Source organism: Quercus lobata, chromosome 3, assembly GCF_001633185.2.
Source record: "Quercus lobata isolate SW786 chromosome 3, ValleyOak3.0 Primary Assembly, whole genome shotgun sequence".
Classification (NCBI taxonomy): domain Eukaryota; kingdom Viridiplantae; phylum Streptophyta; class Magnoliopsida; order Fagales; family Fagaceae; genus Quercus; species Quercus lobata.
In genome coordinates this window covers 40,778,998-40,804,995 of record NC_044906.1, presented here as the reverse complement: position 1 = coordinate 40,804,995, position 25,998 = coordinate 40,778,998, and the positions used below count along the sequence as shown (strand labels likewise).

Here is a 25,998-nt window from a genome sequence, read left to right as displayed (position 1 = left end):
TCAACTTAAACTTATCCATTTCTAAATCAACCAACTGTTCATACATCTTTCACCTCTTCTTGAGGGGATCTTACATTTTCAATCATCTGTTCATACATTTTCCCCATTTATGCAGGGCTCTTATAGTGCCCAAAAAACAAAAAGAAAGTGGAGTAAAAAAACTAAATATATAAAGGGGAATTTATTACCACCATTAAAACTGTACACTTTTACACTCCCTAAACGCAAAAAGTCGGTGCTGCTTGCTTGGCAGGGCAATTGGACAGTGTGTAGCAAGGATCTGATATTTCGTTGAATGTTATCTGTACTGTGTATTTGAGGAAGGTGATTGAAACTTCTAAATTAAACTGAAAGGTGCAAAGTATGATCATGATGACATTTTAAGTTGAATTTGCCGGTGGACGTGTACTAGAAACTCAACATAGGAGAGGCCACTTGAGCTCTTGTCTTCTATCATATATGAAAAGAACAGCATACCTACAAAACAGATAAGTAGAGATGTGAGTAAAATCAACTGAAACTATTTTATATGAAATTTCTTGCAATGATAATTCTCACCTCAACCATCCATTGGACAGTGAGAAAATAATCAAGGGATAACATCATTTTGCTGTTCTCTAAATTTTTCGTCACCTCTCTCTCTCTCTCTCTCTTTCCTCCTAATAGGCAAACAGAACTCACACACCCTAGGGATGGAACCAAAGCAACCTCACCTTCCACCCCTTGTTTCTATGGGGAGAAAATGCTACAGGTTAGAAGACTATTGGCACCATTGACAAGTGATGGTTATTGGCAATTTATCTGCACGTTAATGTCGCACAACCCAGTCCATGACAGAGAAAAGTGCATATACAATGAGGACTAAGTGATTGATGGTGACACATGTTTAACTTCTAAAAGATATATCAGCTCTTTTAGTTAAACTTTTTGCAAATATTTGTACAGAGTTCCAGATTCCATGTGGAATTTGACAAATCCAAATCTACTCTCTATAAAACACTATTGCTTTGCATGGGCACTAGAATGCACAAATAGAAAAAGGATACATACAAGTCATCATCATGACTAAAAGTTACGTTAAAAATGAATATTAAAATGACAATATGATAATATCACTCTAAAATTGAGATAATCAAAACATATTTTTTTTTTCAATAGACATGATATTGGATAAATTACAATTGAAAACACAGTATAGTTGTCTTCTAGCAGGCTTTGTAGTCAAGTCCTAATTTTTGGTGAGGCCAGAAATTCTTGACAGAAGTGTTGTGAGAAAAGGAACTGTTTTGGGGGGGGTGGGGGGTGGGGGGGTTGATTTCCATAACAGCTATGATGAGTATACACATGATGACATCTGAAGTGAAATGGCAAGAGTCCCACATTTTAGACCAAACACCAGATGGATCTTCTTTATAATCTCTTTCATTACAAATGGCTTTGCAGCCTAATGGTATTTGTCTTTTTAAAGGTCTGAGGTATGAAACCGCACCCTCAAAAAAAAGTGTAGATTTTGTGAGGCATAATGGAAGTATACCGGATAGTTTAATTTCTATTGTTTTCCCCAAAAAATAAATAATTGAAAAGCTCAAAGGAATTTAAAGTATCTTCATAATCTCCCTCTCTAAACTCCAGAGGAAAGTATCTATTAGATTAGGATGAAAAGAAAACATTGGACAAATATGCTTACACTTATGTAGAAAGCAAAAACGAATCATGTGAGATGTGAAGGAAATAAAATTGATGCTGTTTTGGTTGACTTGTTTCATATGAAGTACTTGTCTAGTAGCACAAATAGTTAGATCCCTTGTTTGTTTTAAGGGTTATCCTAATGTACTGACCTGATGGATCTCCTTTCTTGCACAATTTCAAGCTGCAGGAAATAGAAAAGATTCTTAACATTTTAACTAAATTGAGGCATCAAAGATTGAAATAGTATATATGTATCGAATAATAATTTCAAGCAAGCTACAATTTGTTCTAAAGACAAGAAAAACTAACAGAACCAACATCAGTCATACCGGAGGTAGGAACATCTTTGGCGCCGTATCTCGTTTACCAAATCATTTAGCTTCTTTGATAATGGATTGTCATATTGCTGCAGCACAAACTGGTCAAGAGAAGGTATCAGCAACAATAATGAGTTGCATGAATGGAAAGACATCACCGTAAATGAATTTCTAGTTTTCTACACATTTTTAACAAGTTAGTCTTTGCTTTTTCAACCAGCAATCATGTAACCCAAAATTCCCATTGATAGTGATTGTAGAAAGAGTAAATAATAATGCTTTGACCTCTACAAGGCACCTTTTAAGGTACTACATATGGCTATTTATTATTAAAAAAAAAATTAAAAAAGAAGTCAGACCCAAAATAAATACTATCCTTTTTAGGTGCTCTGGACCATCTTTTTCTGCCCTAAATAGGAAATTTCTCTTGGAAAAGAAACGTAAAGGAGGATAACCAACAAAATATACAATTCAGCCACTAGGCCCGTCTACCGGTAGATATTATATCCAGTTATGTTGCCAAAAGTAAAGTTCAGGTGCTCAAAACCTCAGGTTCAGGTATCAGGTTGAAGTTCTTAAGAATCAACAAAATAATAATATTTGGCAAAAATCACCACTTAGGGGGAAAAGAAGATTATAATTACCTGAGCTGGAATTTCATCAACTGAGGAAATGCAAAATAGCTGTTGCAAGATATCTGAATCCACTGAGTTCCCAATATATATTAAACAATCCTCACCATTCTCAAGAAGATAAATTCCCCCATCATTCACGTGTTCAGTAGAAAGCGAAATCACAGGAGGAACAAGAGATTGATCACCCTCCTGTGAATTAGCAAAAAGGTACCACTTGTTTTAAATTATATTTTTCAGTTCAGTACCAGACAATTAATTATGGCAGAGTTCAAACCTTTGAATTAAGGTCATGGATAGCCACCATCCTGGGGTGCACAAATGGAATTGCCAGTGGAGTAGAAATGGATGACAAATAGTTGATCCAGAATGATCGTTCATCTATTCTCCCATCAGTTCGTAATCCCTTACTCTTAATTAATGCTGCAAAGCAGCAAAAGAAAGAAAGTCATTAACTCATTTTACTGAACTTCTTTATAAAAAGATGAACCATATTCTTCCCAAGACTCCAACATTGACCAATAGTAACAGGAAATACAAAAAATCTCAACTCTTGAGTGAAAAGGAAAATTAATTTCAAGTTATACCAAATAAATCTATCTTAAACATTGAAAATCAAGGAAAAGATAAGAAAAATGATTTTTTTTTTTTAATTCTTTCAGTCTTTTTCTTTACTGGGAAACAAAGTGAATCCTTGTTTGGCCTAAGCACCAATGTGAAACTTCATTCACACTCATTTTGCTTATACAAAATATGTGATACTTAACATTGCCAACTGGCAGAGCTTTCAAAACTAACATGTCATCTTAACTAACTAGATCTGAAGAAAGTGTCTAGCCTTCTAATAATATAAAACTTGGTAACTGTGGATTGAGGAATCTAGTATCAACACCAGGAAAAAGAATAATTACATAAGTCATAAACACAGTTAGTTGTATTAAGTGTTTAACAGAAGTTACTTATCAAAAAAAAAAAAAAACTGTTACAGAAGTTTACATTTTCAACATAGTATTATACATTCATATAATTCACTTCCAAATTATAGCAGAAAGAACAATACCAAGGGTGTACAGAGGCAGAAGCTTAAGTGCCTCAGGAAGAATAAGTTGTCCAGAAGATGTCACTGTAGCACAAAATTTACGATAAGAAAGCAGAATGTTGATGCAAAGGTTTGTCATTCGATCCTTGACAAGCAAAAGTGGCCTGGAAGGGATTTCACTTGCCGCTTCAGAAAGTAAATAAAATGAGAAAATGTTAGTCTTCATTCAAAAAACAGAAAATTGCAAAAATGATATCATGCATTCTAAAAATTCCAGAATGTTGCGTTTGGATTTGAAGATATAAAATCAAGGGGTTGAAGAATAAGAATAGTATAAATCGCTTGATATAAATTTATCAACACACGATATGTCAACTTTGGAGATTTTACTTAAAAAAACACATGATATGATGGATTTGAAATGACATCTTACACCAAATAATTTGAAATCTACATATTAATAAAACTTAAATTCATCCAAAAATTTCATCAATAGATAAAAATTGCTGTTTAATACACTATTCAAGTTATTTAAACTAAAGATTGAAATCCAAATCCTTCTCTTTAAATTCATTTATCCAAACAAACCATTAATGACAATGCCATGGGAGGCAAGGCAGAACAAATATAGCAAATACATTCAAAGTTGAAATCCATTAATTAAAAATGAGAAACATGCAAATTGAGTATCCAAGTCAGCAATCAAAATAGTTGGTACATATGCAATCAAAATACCTTGCTTCAAGAAACATGCAAATTGAGTATCCAACTCAGCCGAGCGGAAAAGATTACTTAGTATACTTGTGCATGGCAGAGATAATGTAGTAACTCGAATTCGTCTTTGTCCATTGACGGTGGTGTAAAGAAGGGCACACTGGATAAGGAAAAGAACAGCATAACAAAATGGAAAGGAACAGTTATATTTTCCAATTGATAGAATACAAAAAAGTTCACATATAGTGAAGCAATATGCAGATTAAAAACTCCCTGGCAGACAATGTAAAATTAGTTAGTACCTGAAAAGCACATTCTGAGCCATCCTTCAAATTATCATCATGTTTTAAGGTAACCATAACGGTTTTGTCGCAGTCAATCTGCACAACAAAAATGATGATCAGTTGAAGTTTGCACAAATGTATCATAGCAACCAAATATGTTCAGTCCCAATTAAAAATAATAATAAATAAAAAAACACACACACACACAATAAGAGAGAAAACTAGTAAAAGGAAAGGTAAAATAGCAACAATGAAAATCAGTTTTAGCAAGAGTAATACCAAAATAAAGAAACACAATAAATAAAAATTAAGATAAAAATAAAAAGCATGCCTAGTTGCTTGTGATAGGAAAGAATTTTTTTGGGCTCTCTTCTGTTGGCAGCGACATATTACCAAGTGATGGTTATTTGACTCAAGTCCATTGCTAGAATTTAGATTACAAAACAATTGAAGAATCAACAACAGAGAACTAATCTCAGTATAATAGCCTATACATGCAATGGGAATCACTCAATTTTTTATAATTCAATAGTTACAATGGGGGTGGGAGGATTTGAACCCTGAATGTCTCCATTGGAAATATCAGGAGAGACTGATTAGTTGAGGTACAAGGCTCTTGGCTATTCCTAATCAAGATTAAAACTTCAATCAATAATTCAGTGTCAGTCTAAGTCACATAAACTGCAGTCAGTGACAACATTCATGGAAGATAAGCGTGTATGTGTGTGTTACATAACAAATATTTATGTAGAGGATATACAAACCCCAGGAAGGTCAACATCAGTTGGCATGCGTTTGCAGAAGTTTCCATTGTATTCTAGAACTTCAATACCCTATAAAAGATGAAAAAAAAATTAATGTACTAGCATAGAGGAAATTATAAGACTGTAAAAGCAATCATCATATACCAGGCAAGAGAAGAGGCCACAAAAATATAAGTACCCCAAAAGAGAGTACCTGGCTGCATCTCACGCGCATCACTGCCTCAAAACCTTGAGGCCTTGTCACGTTCCATCTAAGATCATTGTAAAGTTTTGCAGGATCAGAAACAGCTGAGAAGGGGTAATAATAATATACCTGAAAAAGTGAAAAGCAGATAAACCTGAAGCCAGCCCAAAATACAAGGAATAAAACTTAAATGCATAATGTCTACTAGAACAACATATAAGTTGCATAAACAGCCTGAAAACTATGATAATACACAATTGTTTTGCATCTTTCAGCAATCATTTGGATGGTGGAGAAAGTATGAGGGGGAAAAAACGTGTTCTACAAAATAGTAACCATTATATCTGGCTTCTGCTCCAAATCCATTTTATAAAAACAAAGCCACAATGTTCTCCATAAAAAATAAGTAAAACAAATTCATCATAAACATATCTTAAAAGCACAACCTTGCCTAGGGAAGCACCCAACTTTTGGCATCAAGCATGGACACGACATGATTACTTCTATACATGATTATGTATTCTTTGTAATTCTTTAGACTTCTTTGTGTTCTTCGGATGAAGTAGTCTTTTGTTTTTCCAATAAAATGTCCTTATAATTTTTATTTTTTTTTTTAAATCAATTCTAAGAGATTTTCCCTTTAACTTTATGGGTGTTATACAATTACATTAGTGGATGCAAAAAAATTGGAAAGACCATTTGATGAAGAGGAAGTCTTGCAAGAGTTAAAAAAAAATATGGATCGGGATAAATTGCCTAGGGCAGACGGTGTTACTATTGCCTTTTTTCAAAAATGTTGGGGGTGGTAAAAGAGGATATCATGAAGGTTTTTCAAAATTTCTATGAGAACCGTTACGACAACAGAAAAATTACCCTTATGAATGGAATCTTAAGTTGGGGGCTTAGCCTGCCTGCCTAGATTATCCACTGAAGGAAAAAAAAAAAGAAAAAAAGAAAAAAAAACCATTAATAGGTCTATCGTGTCGGGAAATACGCTTATCCAGTAAGGGAGACAGAGGTATGTTTGAAAGAAGCCCAAATGCCACTTTCATCTCACTCATTAGTAAAAAATAAGGGGCTGTAGACATCAAAGTCTCAAAGATTTTAGACCTATTAGCCTCATCAGTGGTGTCAACAAGAGTGTGGCAAAAGCTTTGGCCAGTAGAATGAAGATATTATTGGGAGCATTGATTTCAGATACACAAAATATTCTTATATGTGGAAGGAAAATTCTGGATTCCGCCTTAATAGCAAATGAATGTTTGGATTGTAGATTGAAAGCTGATATACTAGGTCTAATAGGTAAGTTGGATTTGAAAAAGACATATGATCAAGTAAATTGGGTTCTTGCTATACATGTGGGAGAGATGAGGTTTAAGGGGAAAAATAAAGAAACCTGGATTTCATATTATATTTCCACAGTTTGATTCTCGATTCAAGTCAATGGAATGGCAATTGCCTTTTTTGGAAGCTCAGGAGTTTTATGACAGGTAGATCATCTCTCTCCACTTCTATTTGTTCGTGATGGAAGCATTAAGCCATCTAATATCAAAGGTGATGGAAAGGGGGTTTTTAACGGATTCCTAGTGGTATCTTGAATGGTAAATCAATAAAGATATCTCATTTACTTTTTGAAGCTTCAAGAAATAGGTTAACAAGAAGTTGGAAAACAGCATTTAGGAACCAGAGATTTATTTATACCTGCCCTCCAGTGGTTCTTGGGATGACAGCAATAGAAGCAATGTCTACATAAGTCTGGGTAGTGATAAATACATCAACACAGACCTATCAGGATAAGAACAATTAGCACATACATATTACACCTGAAAGCTACAACATTTGTTATATCTCTTTCAGCAATACAGGCAGAACTTAGAATTACAGCTAATTCATCACCAGTTCAAAGGTAATTACTTAAAGTTCACCTGATACTCAGCAAATTCAATTGCCATTGCCTTTAATGTTTCGTCAGCAGGTTGAAGTAATTTATGGGCCTCCTGAAAATCAAGGACAATGCTGTTTATTATAATAATAAATAAATAAAAAACAGAAATGCAAAACACACCCTCTAAGTTTGACCAGAATTCATTTCAGTCCTCTAACTTTACATTCGTTCAATTGAGTCCTCTTACTTTCAAACTTATTCAATTAAGGCTTCCTGTCACTTCCTGTTAAGTGATTGCCATTAAATGTCCATAAAATTAATTAAAAAATATTTTCTTGAAAATACAGAATATAACAAAATAGAATTTATTATTTAAGATACAAAAAAGGAAAGAGATGAAGAAACTGAAACCAAAGAAAAACAGAGCAAGAAGAACAAACTTAGAATTTTAAGTTTGTTCTTAGAGCATTGGCTGTGCCTCATTGGTTTGGGCTAAGTCATGCCAATTTGATTTTCTGTGCATAAAGATTTGATTTGATTCTCTTCTAAAGCCCAGTAACAATTTCAGAAATACCACCTAACAACAAGAACAATAGCAAAAGTAGCAAGAGAAGTTAATAAGCCAAAAAGAAAAACAATAGATCGATGTTGAAACCCGCCTCCGCTGAACCCAGTGATGGGATTACACTAGATAGATTGGTTTCAAGAGCACCAGACCCATCTCTCCCTCAACTGGACCCACCCAAAGAACCCATTGGATTCTCTCTTCGACTTCTCTAACAACGAGTTGTCATTCTGTCTGGTCAACAGCAAGCCTCCACTAAATCCAAAGTTCAACCCTAAGTGGCGGTTCAAGCTGCAAAGGCACGAGAGAAGAGGAAGAGGACTGGTCGGCTGTATCTGTGACAAAGAGGAAGAAGTGTATTCTGTTTTGAATCTGAGCTGATTAGGAAGAGAATACAAAAGCATCGTTCTATTTGGGTTTTCATCCATTTTTGCTGGGTGTTTGGGAAAAAGATGGGTTTGAGTTTGGGTTGTAGTGATTGTGTTCAAGATGAAGATGCCAAGATTGTGAGAAGAAAATTAACTTATTCTGTTTGGTTGATGGGAAAGTGCTGGGGAAAAAGCTGTGTTCTTAACCGTTTTTATTATTATTTTGAACTAATAATAAAATAATAATTATGGATTCAGAAAATCAATTTAAATGCAAAAATGGCGCCACTTTTGGGTGCTTAATAGAGCATTACTAATGGAAGAATTTAACTGAATAAATTTGAAACTCGGAGGACTTAATTGAACAAAAAAAAGTTAGAGGCTTGAAATAAATTATAGTCAAAGCTAGAGGGTGTGTTTTGCATTTTTGCCTTAAAAAAACAAAAACAATAACAACGATAACATGCAAACAAGAGGAGAAAACTAAAAAGAAATCAATACCTTCTCCCCTGCAAAGAGGTGAGTTCTTCCTTCAGCGTCTCTTGCAGAAAGGGCACCAATGCCAATTGATGGCAAGACTGTACCCAACAAATAAAAATCATCAAAATAACTGACACATGAATTCTAATAATTATAATACAACATTAATACTTGCAATATATCTATGGGGTACAGCATAATTAATTGCACTTTTCAGCTTCAATTACGTAACACCAATCATATTTTAAAAGGTTAATAATATGAAATCGTGTTCAAGTCTCTGAGCTTGCCTAGTAATGAACTGTTTGTTGCAAACAAGCTGATATACTCAAGTTATTTGTCATGCCTTAGGTTCTTAACCAGTGAAAAGTTTCCCCTGTGTTGGGGAACACCAGAACCTCACCATACCTCCTCTGCTATTTCTCCAATGGCAAAACAGGGAGGCCAAATGGTGGAAGTGGTAGTTGATCAGAACCTAAGGAAGGCTGAAAGATTTTTCATATTGAATCCAAATCCTTTGAAATAGTCTTAGGAGGAGGAGGTCAGACTTATGGAATTCAGATTATTGAAGAGAAGAAAAGATTTATGCACAACATGCTCCTAGGTAGAGAAGAAGCAACCTGGCTTCGTTCAACACCTATCGGATTTAATCACTACACCTTCAAAACAGAGCTTCCTCGGAAACTTTATGGAATCAGGAAAGGTTTACCAGATCCAAAAATACAAATGCAGCCGACTCTTATATGTAGTGGAGTATTGAGGTAAGATGAACTGTGGTTTGGTGATAGAACCAGAAGTTCGAGATTCAGGATGGGGGTTGAAAGATTTCAGCTAGGTGATAAATGATATGGTGGAGGTTAAACAGCAAGCACCAGTCAGCAAGGAAGTCACTCTCATCCATCGCAGGTTCGCCTACCTCCATGGGCTATATCTTGACTATTTGCCAAGTCATAGGGGAGTAGTGTGGGAATGAAAAATCAGGGATCAAAGGGAAAGAGCATGGCAAAAGGAGTAGACTCAAACCACACACCACCCAACAACAAAGCCCGTGGCTCTTGGGGAAATGATTATTGAGGTTTGTTATGGAGAGAGAGAGAGGCTTTATTATTATTATTTTTTTATATAAGTAATGATTTGTATTAAAGAAAAGACAGACTTTATGCCAATGATGATGAACACAAAGTGTCTAAAAATAACATTACAATAAATCAGATAGCAGGTCCACAAGAATATAGAAACTCAATAATAGAAGTGCACTGTGTGAAACCCCGTGCCCGGTACCAATCCAACAAGGTGCAAATCAATAGTGACTGCAAATACTCAAGCAATATCTCAACATCCTCAAATGTGCGGCGATTCCTTTACTTCCACACTATCCACATGATGTGCCAGTACAAGATTCCACACGTCTGAGGAGTGTCTCCCAAACCAATTTCTCCAACCAAATAAAAGAGATTCTACGGTCAATGGCATTACCAAATGAACCTGAAATGCCTTAAAGACTTCACTCCATAAAGCCTAAGCAGCACTGCAATGTGACAATAGGTGATTTACTGTTTCCCCACTTGCCGACACATGCACCACCAATTAACTAATGAGAATCCCCTCTTAATAAGATTGTCTGTGGAGAGTGGTAGAGAAAGTATGGTAGTATGTGGGGAGAATGGTTCTCTAACACAGTTAATGGGCCTTACGGTGTTTTCCTATGGAGAAATATAAGGAGAGAGGAGTGATTTTTCTCAATTTATTAGTTTTCAGGTGGGTGAAAGTACTTGGATCAAATTTTGGCATGATATATGGTATGGATATCAATCTTTGAAGGAGACTTTGCCCGAACTATTTCGTACTGCATGTTATTGGGAAGCTTCAGTGGCAGATCATTTGCAATATCATAATGGCACTATCCACTGGGATCTAAATTTCATTAGAACAATGCAAGATTTGGAGCTGAAGTCTCTATCTTCATTCATAGATTTAATCAGTGGGTGGTAGTGGAGAGGATAAGCTCTGTCTACTCCATCTAATCATAGGGGGCTTGAGGAAACTTTTAGCAATAGATGATTTGAGGAAACCCCATATCATGGTCGTAGATTGGTGTTGTATGTGTAAAAATGAGTGGGGACACTATTGATCATTTGCTTCTTAATTGTTCTATAGCTAGAGAGTTATGGACTATGATTCTAAGCCTCTTCTGGGGTTCCAATAAGTCATACCTAAAGGTGTAATAGAGCTGTTAGATTGTTGACAAGGCTGGTTTGGATGACATCGGAATGTAGAAATTTGGAAGGGAATTCCTCAATGTCAAGTGGTGCATTTGGGGAGAGAACACAATAAGCTTTGAACGGAGGTGTGAAAGATCCATTTATACCTGAAAATTTCATTCCTCAAATAAAAATTTTGAGTGGATGACAATGTCACGACTATTTTGTTTTTCACATTTAATTGATCGTTGTAATTTCTGTGCTTAATTGTAGGTGTACCTATTGTATACTTCCCGTGTACCGGTATTGCACCAGTTTGTGCTTTTTAATAAAATTTATGTGTAAAAAAGAGTTTCTGAGCTTGCCTGACTGAAATACCAAAAGCCTTCCTCCAGTACTCTTCATTGCCATGAAAGCAGCCTAAAGGAGCAAGAAATTGGTATAAATATCAAAATAGTTACAATGTTTGCCATCAAAATCAGCATAATGCTTTCCTCCAGTACACTGCCTGTGTACATGAGGAGCATCCTCTTTTTCATTTCAATAAAAGTTTTACTACTTGAAAATAAATGTTTGTTACAACATTTTCCTTGTGTATAAATGTGCACCATTCAAAAATGCACATTTCATTCAGCACATTGTGTTTATAAAATAAGAACAGAAAGCAGCAAGCATAGAATGTAACAAAAGACTTGAATTACTGTGTCAGACACTGTTTCATTACTATCATCCAGATCTCTTCTCATTCACTTCTAAGATTTCCTTCCTAAACACCATATTTGAGGCTAACACTAGCACCTGTAGCATGTCCATTTAACATAGCAAGCACACTATTCTAAATCCAAGTTGACCAGAACGAAAGAAAAACAGTCACTGAAGCTTGCATCAACTATAGAGCTAACTGTTACATTTACAATATTTTAAATTAGTTATTTGTATAAAGTATATATTTTCTTAAAACTTAAGATGTACTGACGGTTGCAATGTAACATTTTCAAATTCTTGTCCATTTTTCTATTATATCATTTGCAATTTCATTATTTTATTATCTTTCCTTTATTTATTTTTTCCAAATATAAATCAACTAAAACTTGCAAACATAAAAGACAGAAAACACTGATTTCCTGCTATAAGCTAAGAAACTAGCATATTGCAATATCTCAGTGTTTGAGTACAACTGTTTGCCACATCTTTACAAGAAGATTAGTATCTATAAATGGATCATGGACCCAAAAAGAGCCAAAAGGAGGCTTGGATGAGCATGTCTGGATACTTGTTCATTGCTATTCAAAGCCAAAATAGGCTTCACAGTAGCATATTCATATCTGACTTTATTATGGTTTGAATGGGAATGGCATACTCCATGCTTCATTTGTATATAAACTTGCCTCATATAAATTGACATACCTTGGTGGCAGCACCAAAGGCTGATTCAGCAGTTCTATTTTCCAGAAACATGGTTGGAATGCTCTCCAGAAGTAGCTCTAAATGTTGACGGCACTGAATTCACAAAAAAAACAAACAAACTTGGTAAAAACGTGAAATAAAATGACATACCAGTAATTGTAAATAGCTTGCCTCACATCAACATAGTGCATTTAAAAAAATAAAAAATAAAACTTAACAGATAAAAGTCTAACCTCGGAAAGCTGAACAACAAGGTCAGTTTGCAAAGGAGTATAAACATCTTGTACATCAGGAACAACGAGCATCAGTGGCTGCAAACACATATTGAACATAAAAATCTGTCTCAAACCCTTTCAGTCAGAGCTACCCATAACTACAAAATTTTAGTAAATATACCATAAAAGAAACAGAAGTCCAATCAAAATACATTTGAGATAATAAATAAAAAGTTTGCTACATTTTGTCACAATGGCAAATAATGATATGGACTAACTATATTCATATAAAAAACTGAAATAAAGCCTAGGTCCCCCACTTCAAGCCCATCAATCTCCCTCATGGTACTACAATTATAATAATCCAAAAGGCAGAAAAGATGACCAACCAAAAGACACAAACAACACCCTGATATGCCTCATCAATGCATCAGCATTCTTTCAATCTTAGCCACTTGCCAATATACAATATAACAGAAGGCTTTCTAATTTCAAAGACTGCAAACCAATTTCTTCACGAGCAACAATAGTACAATAGTGTCACTATGCAGCTTCACCTCATTTTGTGCCCATTCTACTTTAGAACCATTTTCTAACTTTTTTTATAGGAAAAATAAGGTAATAATAAGTATGTAAGAACATTTCTCTAACTTACCAGTCATTCTTTTACAATTTGAGGGAAGGTTTTTAGTCACTATGCGGCTTCACCTCCTCCCCTAAAATGTGTGATTATTTCTCTCTTGTGAAAAATAAAAAACAAAAAAATACTTCTTAAATGATTCATCTAGCCAGCAGCAGAGGCAGGAAGGCCGGGAAGGGGGAGGGGGGAGGAGGGGTGTGGGGCAGAAAAAGGTTCAGAAGGATGTCTAAGTTCAAAGACTGCAAACCAATCTCTTCACAAGCAACAATAGTACAATAGAGTTGCTAAGCAGCTTCACTTCCTTTCATGCCCATTCTACTTTGGAACCTTTTTTCTAACTTGCCAGTCATTCTTTTACAATTTGAGAGAAGATTCAGAGTGTCACTATCTGGCTTCCTCTCCTCCCCTTTAATGTGTAATTATTTCTCTCTCCACTCATGAAAAAAAAAAAAAACAAAAAAAAAACAAAAGAAAACAAAACAAACAAACAAATACATCTCAAAATGATTCACCTAGGCCCTAGTGACGCACATGTTGAACAACATTACTTTATGCCACAACAAATTTAAATAAAGGATAACAAAAAGAAGTACAAACAAGGACACCAACACTGACAAGGGACATATATATTAATTACTTAATATCTATTTTTATGTATATTGAATATATTTTTATGCATATTTAAATTTAATTTAGGTTCTAGAATAAGTAAGTAACAACCATCAAAATGTTTTAAAACCAATAATAACATCGTTTTAATAAAGAGAAATTAAAATAAAGAAAAAGTAAAGAGCAATGACATTTTAATGACAGTATTGAAGATAAAAGAAGAAAGAAAAAAGAAATTAGAACAAATTATCCTAGTCAAAAGGATAAGGATAATAACGTTTCAAAATATAAAAGAAAAAAATTAAGTAGCCATTTGGGAGGGCTGATAAAATTGGTAATGTTTTGGACACAACTTTTTTTACAACAAATTTCACAATTACATAAGTGGTTGACTGTGACGGTGTACATAACTAACGCTTATGGACCTAAAGCACATAAAACACAGAGAAGCAAGAGATTGCCAAAGAGAGAGAGCACCAATGAGCTTTAAGCAATCATCATACTGCTTGATCGTCAGTTTTGACCCATTTTCCATTCACTCCCTCTCTCTCTCTCTCTCTCTCTCTCTCTCAGAAAAAAATTCCATGTTGAGACTATGTCATGAACATGCTTTTGCTGCATCTTGACCATGTGTCTGCATTGTGTCTTGACCATGTTTGAAATAAAAAATTAATGTTAACTTTTCAGCACTCTACAGAAATGCATGCAGCTGCGTCCTCGACATGTGGTGACACATTGGCGATCTTGTCATGTCCATGCTTCTTAGGGATAGAACTATCCCCTATAAAGTTATAAAAAGAAACCAATGAGCTCTAACTCAAATGGAACCTCTTCTACTTGTAACAGTAAGGAGGAGAATAAAGTTGTAGGTTCAAGACTCATTGGCTGCGTTAAAAATATACATACATATATATATATATATATATATATTAAGTCATAGAAAGACATATATCCTTCTTTTTTGGATAAGTAACATTTACATCATTTCCTCAACATTCAAATAATATAACTAGATATTTGTTAGAATCCATCATTGAAACTCAAATGCACTTTACAATGTTAGAAAGTCCTCATGTTGTTCCAAACTTAAGATTGTCAAAAGCAAATCGACTAAACAAAGTAAGCTTTGCCAAGGGTAATGGGGTTGTAAGGAAGAAGGAAATAGATGGCTTTATGGTGTTCATAGACTGAATGTATATTATCTATGAACAGTACCATAAGAAAGAGAAGAGAGTACCATAAGAAAGAGAAGAGAAAAGGAGAAAATATCACATGAAGGTTAACATACCTCAATGCTCAAAAAACTCAATATTTTTATTAATCAATTCCATCTCTTCTTTGAGTACATTGAACACATATATATCAGTGCTCTTTCTTGTATTAGTAATATTAGATGTTTGTTTGGTAATACAATATCAAACCACAGTTTTTCAAAATACAACTTTTAAAACTTCACTTTTCTAGGTATATCTTTTATAAACAACCCTATTTTCAAAAACCTGATTGAAGATTGACTTAGAGTCAAAGAAAATAAACCTAAGATATTTACAATTTCCTATAAAATTCAAGACTCAACTTAATTACCAAATACCCTTAATTCACAGGGATTGCTGAAATTACAAATCTTCCTCCTAATTACAAAATTAACCATAACTAATAGAGTTAAAACCCAAATCAAAAACTGTCTTATCTCTAAAACACAAATAACTAGACCTTTAAAACCATACAAATTATACTTTAATTGGACTTCAAATGTGGGCCCCACAAAAGAAACCTTGACTAGACAAATTTGTGAAATGGTAGCAAGTTAATCTTCCATGGCTGCATTATTAGGAGTACTAGTCTTTCTAGGAAAGGGATTGCCAATAACCTGTATAAAGGCTTTTGTATAGTCAATAAAATAGATGGAGAGATTGAATTGAATGAATTTTTTTTTTTTGATAAATAATGAAGTATTGAACCAAAATATAGTCACCCAAGTATACAGGATGTATACAATTGGGGACCAAAAACAGTCAAGCATCTAAAAATTACAATCATCTATCAAATCACAAACTGAAAATAAATAGTGACTTTTTACTGCTGACATCCAATCCAATAAAGTTCTAAAGAAAAAAAATTCTGATCCGGTAAAGTCCTCTCTAAATCCTCAAAACTCCAATTATTCCTCTCTTGCCAAATACACCACATCAAATGATGAGGGTCAGCCTTCCAAATATCACCCTTATGATGACGCCCAAACTTCCAAATATCCATTACAATTATGCCTAAACTTTCCTTGCCAACAAGCTAATAGATCAACTATATAGTCCTCGACATCACCCAATGGATATCAAACATGACAAAAACCATAGATCATAACTCAATAGCAATAGGACAATGAAGTAACGGATGGTCTACTGACTTCCCCACTGCCTTTGCACCTAAAACACCAGCTCCAAATCCAAACATTCCTTTTTCATAAATTATCCACCGTTAGAATTTTCCCCAAAGTTGCAGTCCAAACAAAGAAAGCAACTCTAGATGGGACCTTTGGAAAAATTCATAACAGTTGCCACATAAGCCTTCTTATCACAACTGATTCTGAATAACTCTAGAAAACACATCTTTAAGGGGCTCTCCCTACACCACAGGTCATGCCAAAACTTCACTCCAAACCCATCCCTAAAATCAAACTAAATGTATTGTAAAAAATTAGGCCAACCACATCTTATAGTCTTCCACAGACTCACTCCATGAGGACCTGTAACAGAATTAGAGCACCAGCCACCTCCCTCACAGCCATACTTAACCCCTATCACCCTCATCCACAACGCCTCTTTCTCAATTCCAAATCTCCACAACCATTTTCCCAACAAAGCTTCATTAAAACATCGCAAACTCCTAATAGCCAAACCCCCATACTGTAGAGGAGCACCACTTGACCAAATGAAATTTGGACTCATCCCCCAAACCACTCCAAAGAAAGCTCTGTTGAAGCCCTAACAGGGATAGGAAATAATGACAAGAAATAGGTCAGTAAATTGGATAGAGTATTGGATTCTATATCGTCTTCTCTTTGAATTTAGCACCCAAAGGGAAACCTAAATATTTGATTGGGAGCAAACCTTGCTTACACCCTAGAACATCAACCAGCTCCCCTATATTTGGAACCACATCCACATTCAGCTGCCTTCTACTTCCTTAATGTGATTGCCAAGGGTTTATCTTTCTTTGCTTTTCGTTCTATTTACTGTTTGACACCAACAGCCATCAAATTCATTCAAAATCCAATCCCTTTATTGCCTAAACCAACCTAACCCCCTTAAATATCAAACCCTATTCAAGAACCTTCAACATGTCATCAAGAATCCTAATTAAGTGCTGAATTTCTAAAGATCCTATATCAAAATTGGTATTAGAGCCCATTAAAGCTTCTATCTTGTATCATCCCCCCCCCCCCCCCCCCCCCCCCAAACACGGTCCCAAAAATCAAATAAATGCATACAGATTATGGTGCAAAATAATTATTCATTGCAGTCACATGCATGGATATAAAGTTGATTGCAACCACAATTTTTTTTTTTTTTTTTTTTGATACCAAGCAGATATAATGAGTGTGTCTTCTTCTCTTCATAAAATCATTTAAGTTCAATACAAGGATAAAGCCTTTTTTATAAGTACAAAAGAAATAATTTTATATCACAAAAATGAAACAAAAATATTAATTTTCAACCCATTAACTGAAGTTTTGGAAGGCTTGCAACTACATTATTAACCTGCTGTAATGCACGCTTCAAATTGTAAAAATGGATTGTTGAGTCAAATGTTGCAATTCCCACCATTGTTCGAGGACCTTCCTGCAACAACAAAATCATCAATACACCAATTATCAATCAATAAATAAATGAACAAATACAGTAGTCACAAAAATTTTCTTCCATTTTACAATTGTATGAATAAACTTCAATTAAAGCAAACCAAAAAAGAATGATAGATTCTTGAAACGACTACAAATAACACTCAACAATATCCGCCAAGACTTCACCAATAAGGGGTAGAAAAGTCTCACAAGCAAGAAGCTACATTTTCAATAGTATATGATATTATATAGTAACATGAGAACATTACAAGCTAGAGAGATAAGCTCCCATTATTTTCCTTATTGACTGTATCAATCAGACAATCAAAATGTGGTGCAAGAATTGATTAAACATAAAAAATAGTCAGCGGACATACAACTAAGGCAAAGATGACCCTTCAACAAATATATATATACATATATATATATATATATATAAGTAAATGGTTTTATTTCAAAAAAATTATCTCATGAACCATACAAAGCACAAGATAGTCTAAAGAATTATATCCTAAGAATTACAATTAAAGGATACTGAATTAGTGAACTCAGTGATGGAACCATTGTTGCTAAAACCCAGGACAATCTACGATTCACTAAGTAATCTAAGAAACGAAAGCCTCAACTGTGCTTCTAAACATTCCACATCTTCGAAGGTGCAAGAATTCCTCTTCACGCCACAAAAGCTACATCAGGCACAAAAGAGCTAATTTCCACAGGGCAGATAAGTGCTTACCAAAACAATTCCTTCTCCCAACTGCTAAATCAAATACTCTATGTTGCAAAACCCAATTAACTCCAAAAAAAACAAAATACACAGCCCCACAACACAGGCAAAATTACAATGAAGCAACAAATGATCCACCAACTGCCCACTACACATAAACAGCATCAATCTACTAGTGTGATTCCTCTCTTTCTAAGAATATCATTAGTCAAAATATTCCCCAAAGACTTTTGTTTTTATAAGAAACAGACTTCATTGCAATGAAACCCATCATGATCACTACAAAGCACAAAATAGCCAAAAGAATTGCTATCAAAGAATTACAAGCAGAATGAAATTGAATTAGCGAAATCTATTAGGATACCACTGTCATTGAGACCCATGACAGTGGACCATCAACAGGGTAATCTGAGAAAAGAAAGCTACAACTGCACTTCTGACATTTCCACATCTTCATAAGGGCATGAGTTTTGCCCCCTTCACAAAAGCCACATCAGACACAAAGGAGCTAAATTCCACACAACAGAAGAATGCTTCTCAAACCAATTCCATCAATGAACTTGCAGATCAATCACTCTACACAACATCACCCAGTTTTCTCCAAAGATGCCAAAAACATAGTCCCACAATATAAGCAAAATCACAGTGTAGTAACAGAAATCCACCAACTCCCCACTACAACTACACATGTAGCACCAATCAACCAAAGTGATACCCTTTTTCTTGAGATTATCATTGGTTAGAATTGTCCCCCGTGCTGCAGTCCACACAAAAAAAAAAAAAAAAAGAGCTACTTGCTTTAGTGTTTTGGTACACCAAATTTCTATTCAGGGAAAAGAAATCTCCCTTGGGCCGCCTCACAACAAACCATAGAAGACAGAACATCAAACACCCAAATGCCTCTCAAACACCATTGCAATCTATCTGGACCCTCACTACATGGAAGCACCACAACAATGAGTTGGTACACCTCTAAAATCATTTTGGAACTCTAAGACAACTAAGAAAAGATATATACAGTCTGATCTAATTTTAGCAAATGAAAATTCATAGGGAAATTCCACATTACATTATTTTAAGGCTAAAAGCAAGCAATGATTTTATTGAGTTTAAGCAGGGTAAGTATTCAGCTCAAGAAAAAAGATAGAAGTACTCGTATACTTATAACGTCAGGAAAGACAAGAATGACCTATTGGTAATAGTAAAATGGCAGCAATAGGCTTATTCTGGACTTTCTTTATATGACTACCACCACAGAAGCTTTAGAATAACTAGCTTCTCCATGTTAACATCTTAATTTTCAAAGACTTTTAAACTATATTATATTGAATTAAACACTTTTCATTTGCATCATTTAAAATTTCCAGCTATATACTTCCCTTCATTGTTTGGGATTCTCAACTATATACTATACTTCATTGTTCAGGACATGTGCTTCTTCCATTTTAGTTTCCCATTTTGTAGCCTGTAGGAACCCATCAGCAATGAATGCAGACCCAGTAGGAGCCATTTCTTTTACAAATTACAAATAAAAAAAATTCCTACATTTGGTTCTCACCCTTTCTCTCACATTATAGACCTGTCTCAGATTTAATCAGCTTGTGTGCATTAATCATGTGCCCATGTACTAAAGGATCAACTTGATGCTGCTCCCAATCAACAAGACTGGTTGCAGCTGATGGTAATGGAGGAGGATGTTAGCAAATAGCATTCTTTCCCTATGCATACCAATATAACCAATGCCCTAAAACTTTCAATCTCAGAAGCATTCTTTCCTTATTTATATCTTTTTCTTTAAAACTTATGGTTTGCTACCACAGTACCACTATATACTGCCTTTTTATTTTCTAGATTGACTTTGTAAAGTATATGATATACTTTACTTCATTTTTCATACTTTATCTATGAACCAAGTTTTTCTGTCTTTCATGTCAATACCAAAAGTTGTTCTGAAATTTACGCTTGTAGGTTTGCCAACTTTTTGCAGCTGGAGAAATTAAAATGAAATAACTGTTAACATTGAAAATTTATTGAACATGTAATTGAAGATCTGAAGTAAAAAAGAAAAAGAACTGCAAAATCTGTTGGTTCATTTTATTATAAGTGTCAATCATCAAGACTTATTGTTGTCAATTAATATTTACGCCAATGTTTTGTACCAAGGTAAGTATTTTTTTTTTTTTCCTTCATAGGGCTTCTTTTTTTTTTTTTTTTTTTTGAGAAACAAACTAATTCCTAAACACACACGCACACACTTTAATTACACTCTCTCACCAAGCTCAAACACATTACTTAACCCAAAGTATAACTACAAAATAGAGATTTGGAAACTATATGTCGGACAACCATGCACAATGTGAGTTAAAGAAGTTCAAAAATCTATAAAAGAGAACATTCACTGCTTTCATGATCCAATTGCTTTAGGGAATTGGAGTTCAAACAGGACCTGGCATACAAAATCACAATTTGATAGCATTATCTTTGCTTCAACAGTGCCGTTGTGAACATGCTTGGCAATAAATTGAAGTGGTTTTCTTAGCAAGTTAGCAAGATAAGTTTGGTAGATAAAGAAATGTCGTGATTTGGAGCTAGATACCCAATTGTTTCATGTGGGGCATGTGGCGGTAGAGGAATTCCAGGAATATGAAGGATGTGAAAAATGTGTACATGATCTGAAGCTTTTATTCCTCAATACTTTATTTGAGTGGAAAAATGCTTCGGGTTTGTTCGTTTTTGCTATTCTGCCTGAGATGCTTGGGAGTTTTACTTTTAGTTCTTAATGTTGGTGTCACTGTTGTATACATCCTGTGTACATAGGTGGCGTCCCTTTTGCGTTTAAATAATGAAATATTTACTTATCAAAAAAATATATTGAAGTGGTTCCAGAGTGGTATGTGCTAAACGTAAGGAGTATGTGAAAGGATATTATGTTAAAAATTAATTGATTGATTGCATTATTATAATCAAATGCACATTCAGAAAATAGACAAAAAAATTTTAACCCAGATTTTTTTTCCTTTGAAATATAAAATAGACATAAAACTCACAGGAAGGTCAGCAATAACTTGATTGATTGCACCACAAGCAGCAGCAGTTGCACCAGTTTGAATGGCATTCGTGGATACATCAATGAGGAAAAAATACACAGCTGGCATTGGATCACGCACCTGGAATAAAATAAAAGGAAGAATAAAGTTCTAATGGAAATTACTTGTAATTAAAAATAAAAATAAAAGTTATAATGTAAATTCACCAAGGTCTAGACAGGCACTGTTACACATATTATTCAACATCTGTTACATGTGTTCTTTAATATGATATTTTGAACACATAAACCAGTGTTCTTTTTGCATGTACAGAAGATTCAGTGGATAAAAACTGTGCAATAGCAAGAAAAACAATAGATAAAGGGAAGAGAAGAGAACCATGATAGATCATCTTTTATAAAATCTTCCTTTTACTATAAACTAAGGTGGTGTGCAATTGAAACATAAAAAAAGGCACACTTACAAGTTACAAGCACCTGACATGCTGATCAGAATGTTCAACATACAGTAGAAAAATAAACTGGATAGAGAGTTAAAATCAGCTACTACTTCATGTTAATTCAGCAGATCATATATATTAACTAACCATGTATTCCCTTGAAGCAACAAACTCAACTGTTCCTCTACACAGTTCAGGCCTTTCATCAGCATCTCTACGCCTACCATCTGGACCTAGATTGCAGTGGTACTCACGGGGAGTTTCATCAGTAAATCCTACAAAACAAAGGGCACATGTGACATGTCATAAAGATATGACCATATTGACTGTTGATCATGTGATGAAGGCAAACTACAGCCAAAATTATACGACATTGACAGCAATGAATAATGAGATTGACTTGATTATATAGGGTCTTTCTGGATGCTAAAGACTACATCAATGTTTGTTTTTTCAATAAGTCAAAGACTAAATCAATGTCAAATTGCTGAACACCCATGAGGCTATCATGGTTGCATAGACCATAACTAAGACTCCGTTACATTTTGATAACTCATAATATAAATAATGTCTAGCAATTCCAATAACTTCCACATAGTTTTAACAGAGAATAAAACAGGCAAAGGACAGTTTCACCGTGGAAGAATGTGAGCTATGTCAGGAAGAAAAAAAAAACTGACTAAAAAAAGAAAAAACAAAACATAAGAGTTCTCATTTTCCTTTTCCAGAAGCTGGTAATAGGGGGGAGAAGATGAAGATGTTGATAAATTCTAGATTATATAAGATATAAACAAGCAAACAGAATTAATAATTATCACTCTACAAAAAACAAAAAAATACAGTAATAATTTATACTGACCACAAAAATTGCAGATGAACCGCCTTCCCTGATCAATGAACTTCATGAAAGGATTTATATAGCCTTTGCAACGAGAACATCGAACAGGACCACTTTCCCCAAAATCCACAACCTATAAAAGTTTCATGTTATTGAAAACTAGATAAATGTTTAGACTTTTATTTGCCGGAATTTAATGATACCCAAATTAGATAGAAGTGTGGCATAGTTTACAAACACTACTACATAGATATGAGAGATTCCAGATACTTGAAAAATATTATGATGTTCATTTCCCTTGTATGAAAACAGAATATTTTAGCGGAATAGAAAGAAAATACTAAGCACTTAGCGCGCACACACACATTTGTGTAAAGTAGTCAGGTCCACTTTTATCCTACATCAAAGTTCTCAGATCTACATTTCAAAGCAAAACATGCTGGCAAACAGTGAACCAGGTCAACATTTTCTCTACAGCAATGGACATCACAAACCTACAAGAACCACCTGATAATTAATTTGTGCAAGTGATTACATCAACAGAATGTATAAAATATTCACAAGCTTCGTCAAACAAGTCAGGCTTCCTTTGTCCCTTAGTAACTGCTTTCCACAAACAATTAAACCTAAAGTAAATGCATAAAAATACAACAAAAGTACTTACCATGAAATTTCTTGTATACTTACTGTCTACTAGGGATACACCCATTTTATTTGTATTACTTAGTTAAAAAAAGTACCTATCGAAGAAGAAGAAGAAGATAAAAGTACAGAAAGTTTAACATAGAAATAATAATGCATTACTTGGACAGTCTCCTCAGATGGATGAGGAATGGCCAATGGTTGGACCATCAGAGCCAACTGCATCCCTGATGTTGTCAAAAGATCATCAGTGCATGGAATCTGAAATGTCAAGAAAAAAAATCAATAATAGTATGAAAATAATGATAATGCCCATGAGATAGACATCCAATAGTCTGCTTAAATATTTATTCATGAAAAAAAACACAATTGCCAATCTATCTCATTAATTGATTGATAACGACCTGATTGATGGTACACCTCATGTAACGTGGACTGCAATTCCCAGTGTCTCTAACAATGTAATCACTTGTAGCAGGCTTTACAAAAAAGCAAAAAAAAAAAAAACATGAAATTAGAATAGAAACAAAAAGTCAGAAGAAAAGAAAAAAATAAACAATGTACAGTCCTATAGATGTCAGTTTAAATGACCTTATAAGATGAATGTATAGAAGCAACACAAGTTAAATAACGGGAACAAAAAAAACCAAGAAATACGAAAAGCAAGAAGGAAATAGAGTTCATGCTCCAACAAAAATATTACCGGAGGAGGATTGGCCTGATTGCCTTGACGAGTTTCATGCAAGATCACTGAGGAACTTGGAATGGGCCGAGGAATTTGGTTGGGATCAATCTTTGAAGCCCCTGCCACAGGTGCTCCAATTTGACCCACAGCAGATGATACAGAAGTCATAGACTGATTTGGTAGTGGTGGGGGCATTCCAAACATTCTAGGTGGTTGTGGAGAACCAGTAATTGGTGGAGGTGGAGCCCCCTAAAGCAATTAAAAAAAATTTAAATCGAGATCATTAGATTTATTGAGAAGCATAGAATCTCATGAAATATTACTTCAACAGAACCATAATTTTTGAACCTAAAGCCTACAAAATTGAACCCTAAGCCTTGACTACCTATGCCAAGGAAAAAGGACCTCAAGCCATATACCCAACTCACAAATCACCTGACAGAGCAAATATAAGCACAAGTTAACAATTTTAGCATTGCAGGCCTTTTAAGTAGATAGCACTATCTTGAATATACATGAAAAACGAACTCCTGCTTCCCTAATTAATAATAAGCAGTAAAATAGCACCTGAAAATGAAATCCTAGCCATAAAAATTTCTCCATCAATGAAAATTAAAAATCAGTTTTGGCATTGCATGCCTTCTTGGGCTTTGCCCTTCTTTTCTTTTAATTAAATTCTTATTACCAATCAAAAAAAACTATAAGACATCAACAATAATAAACTTCTAAGCTCACCTGCCCAGGTTGCAAGGGCCATGTGGGCTGGCCATAAGGATAAGCAGTAGTAGGTGGCTGTCTGGCTTGTGGTGCTGCTGAAAATGGTGATGCTGGTTGCACTGGAGGAGCTCTGATCAATGAACTTCCCATAAGGGGACGAGAAGTTGCGGTTGGAGGCTGAGGAGGAGCTCGAGCCATTGCCATTGTTGGTGGAGGCCTGACAGGGGGTTGTGGTGCACTGCCAAGTGGAGGAAACCACTGTCCACCAGGCAATGCCCCTGAGGCAAACACCGGCTGCCCGTTACTCGCCAAACCACGTGATGCACTCGAAACAAAAGGAGGTGGGCGAGCACCCGGTGGTGGAACAATCCAAGGGCTCGGTTCGTTGGGGTGACTAAAAGTAGGTGGAAATGGGGGTCCTGATGGAGGTCGTGGCTGGGTGGCCTGTCTAGAAAATGGCGTCCCGGGCAAAGGGGAGGGAGCTCTAGGGGCAGCAGAATTGAAATTCAAATTGTGCAAATTATCAGCTAATGAATTGGGATTAGCCCGAAAATTAGGGGGTGGGTGTGATGATGGAGGATTATTGGCATTGCTGGCAGGTCTAGGTGCCCCAGGAGGCACATAAGATGCCATTGATCAATCAAAACAAAACCCAGAACCCTTTTTTGTTTGTTGTTGTTCTTCTTCAATAAACCCTTGTGTAAATTTGAGCAGTGAATGTTCGGAAATATATATCCACAAATAACAGTGATAATAATAACAAGGATAAAACTAGAGTAAGCTTTCAGAAATGGAGCGAAGATTAGAGAAAGAAAGCAAACGTGTAGAGCATAAATTTAAGTTGTGATGGGTAATAAAGTTTTTTAGGAGTGCAACCTGCGATCGGAGCTGGTTGGAATGGTAGGATTGTATAAAATCTGCGAACTGTGCTGACTGTCTCTGATTAGACACAGAGTATTCTATTCAATGGGCGTACCCAAAAATAGACATTATGCACTTTGAAGTTTGGAGTCTGGAGTTTGGAGTGACTAAGCAAACAGTAATGTCGCACTGTTGTGTGCAACGAGAC

General features: G+C 35.1%; 1 protein-coding gene across 2 annotated transcripts; it reads right to left on the bottom strand.

The window, feature by feature from the left end:
* On the bottom strand, window positions 1-25,998 carry LOC115981742 (protein transport protein Sec24-like At4g32640). 2 transcript variants are annotated; one of them, XM_031104080.1, is made up of 24 exons: window positions 24,948-25,997; window positions 24,231-24,461; window positions 23,932-24,006; window positions 23,690-23,788; window positions 22,907-23,018; window positions 22,195-22,322; window positions 21,609-21,728; window positions 17,752-17,832; window positions 12,763-12,840; window positions 12,530-12,622; window positions 11,488-11,542; window positions 8,943-9,019; window positions 7,549-7,620; window positions 7,325-7,408; window positions 5,633-5,752; window positions 5,440-5,508; window positions 4,694-4,771; window positions 4,413-4,551; window positions 3,699-3,863; window positions 2,916-3,061; window positions 2,651-2,830; window positions 2,019-2,107; window positions 1,839-1,870; window positions 1-477 (listed from the first exon to the last, which is right to left on the bottom strand). In XM_031104080.1, exons 1-24 carry the CDS (start codon window positions 25,560-25,562, stop codon window positions 368-370), a joined length of 3,048 nt encoding a protein of 1,015 aa, XP_030959940.1. In that variant the 5' UTR covers window positions 25,563-25,997; the 3' UTR covers window positions 1-367. The 2 variants fall into 2 exon arrangements, with proteins under 2 accessions (XP_030959940.1, XP_030959941.1); XM_031104081.1 differs by lacking the exon at window positions 11,488-11,542 and having other exon boundaries at window positions 7,549-7,639; window positions 24,948-25,998.

What these genes read in the sequence shown, in the direction of transcription:
- LOC115981742 (XM_031104080.1), bottom strand. Translation starts at nt 25,562, where the DNA reads ATGGCATCTTATGTGCCTCCTGGGGCACCTAGACCTGCCAGCAATGCC. An exon ending in ATCAGGCCAATCCTCCTCCG is followed by an intron (nt 24,007 to 24,230) that starts GTAATATTTTTG and finishes TTTTTTGTAAAG; the next exon opens with CCTGCTACAAGTGATTACAT. An exon ending in CAAAGATGTTCCTACCTCCG is followed by an intron (nt 1,871 to 2,018) that starts GTATGACTGATG and finishes TATTTCCTGCAG; the next exon opens with CTTGAAATTGTGCAAGAAAG.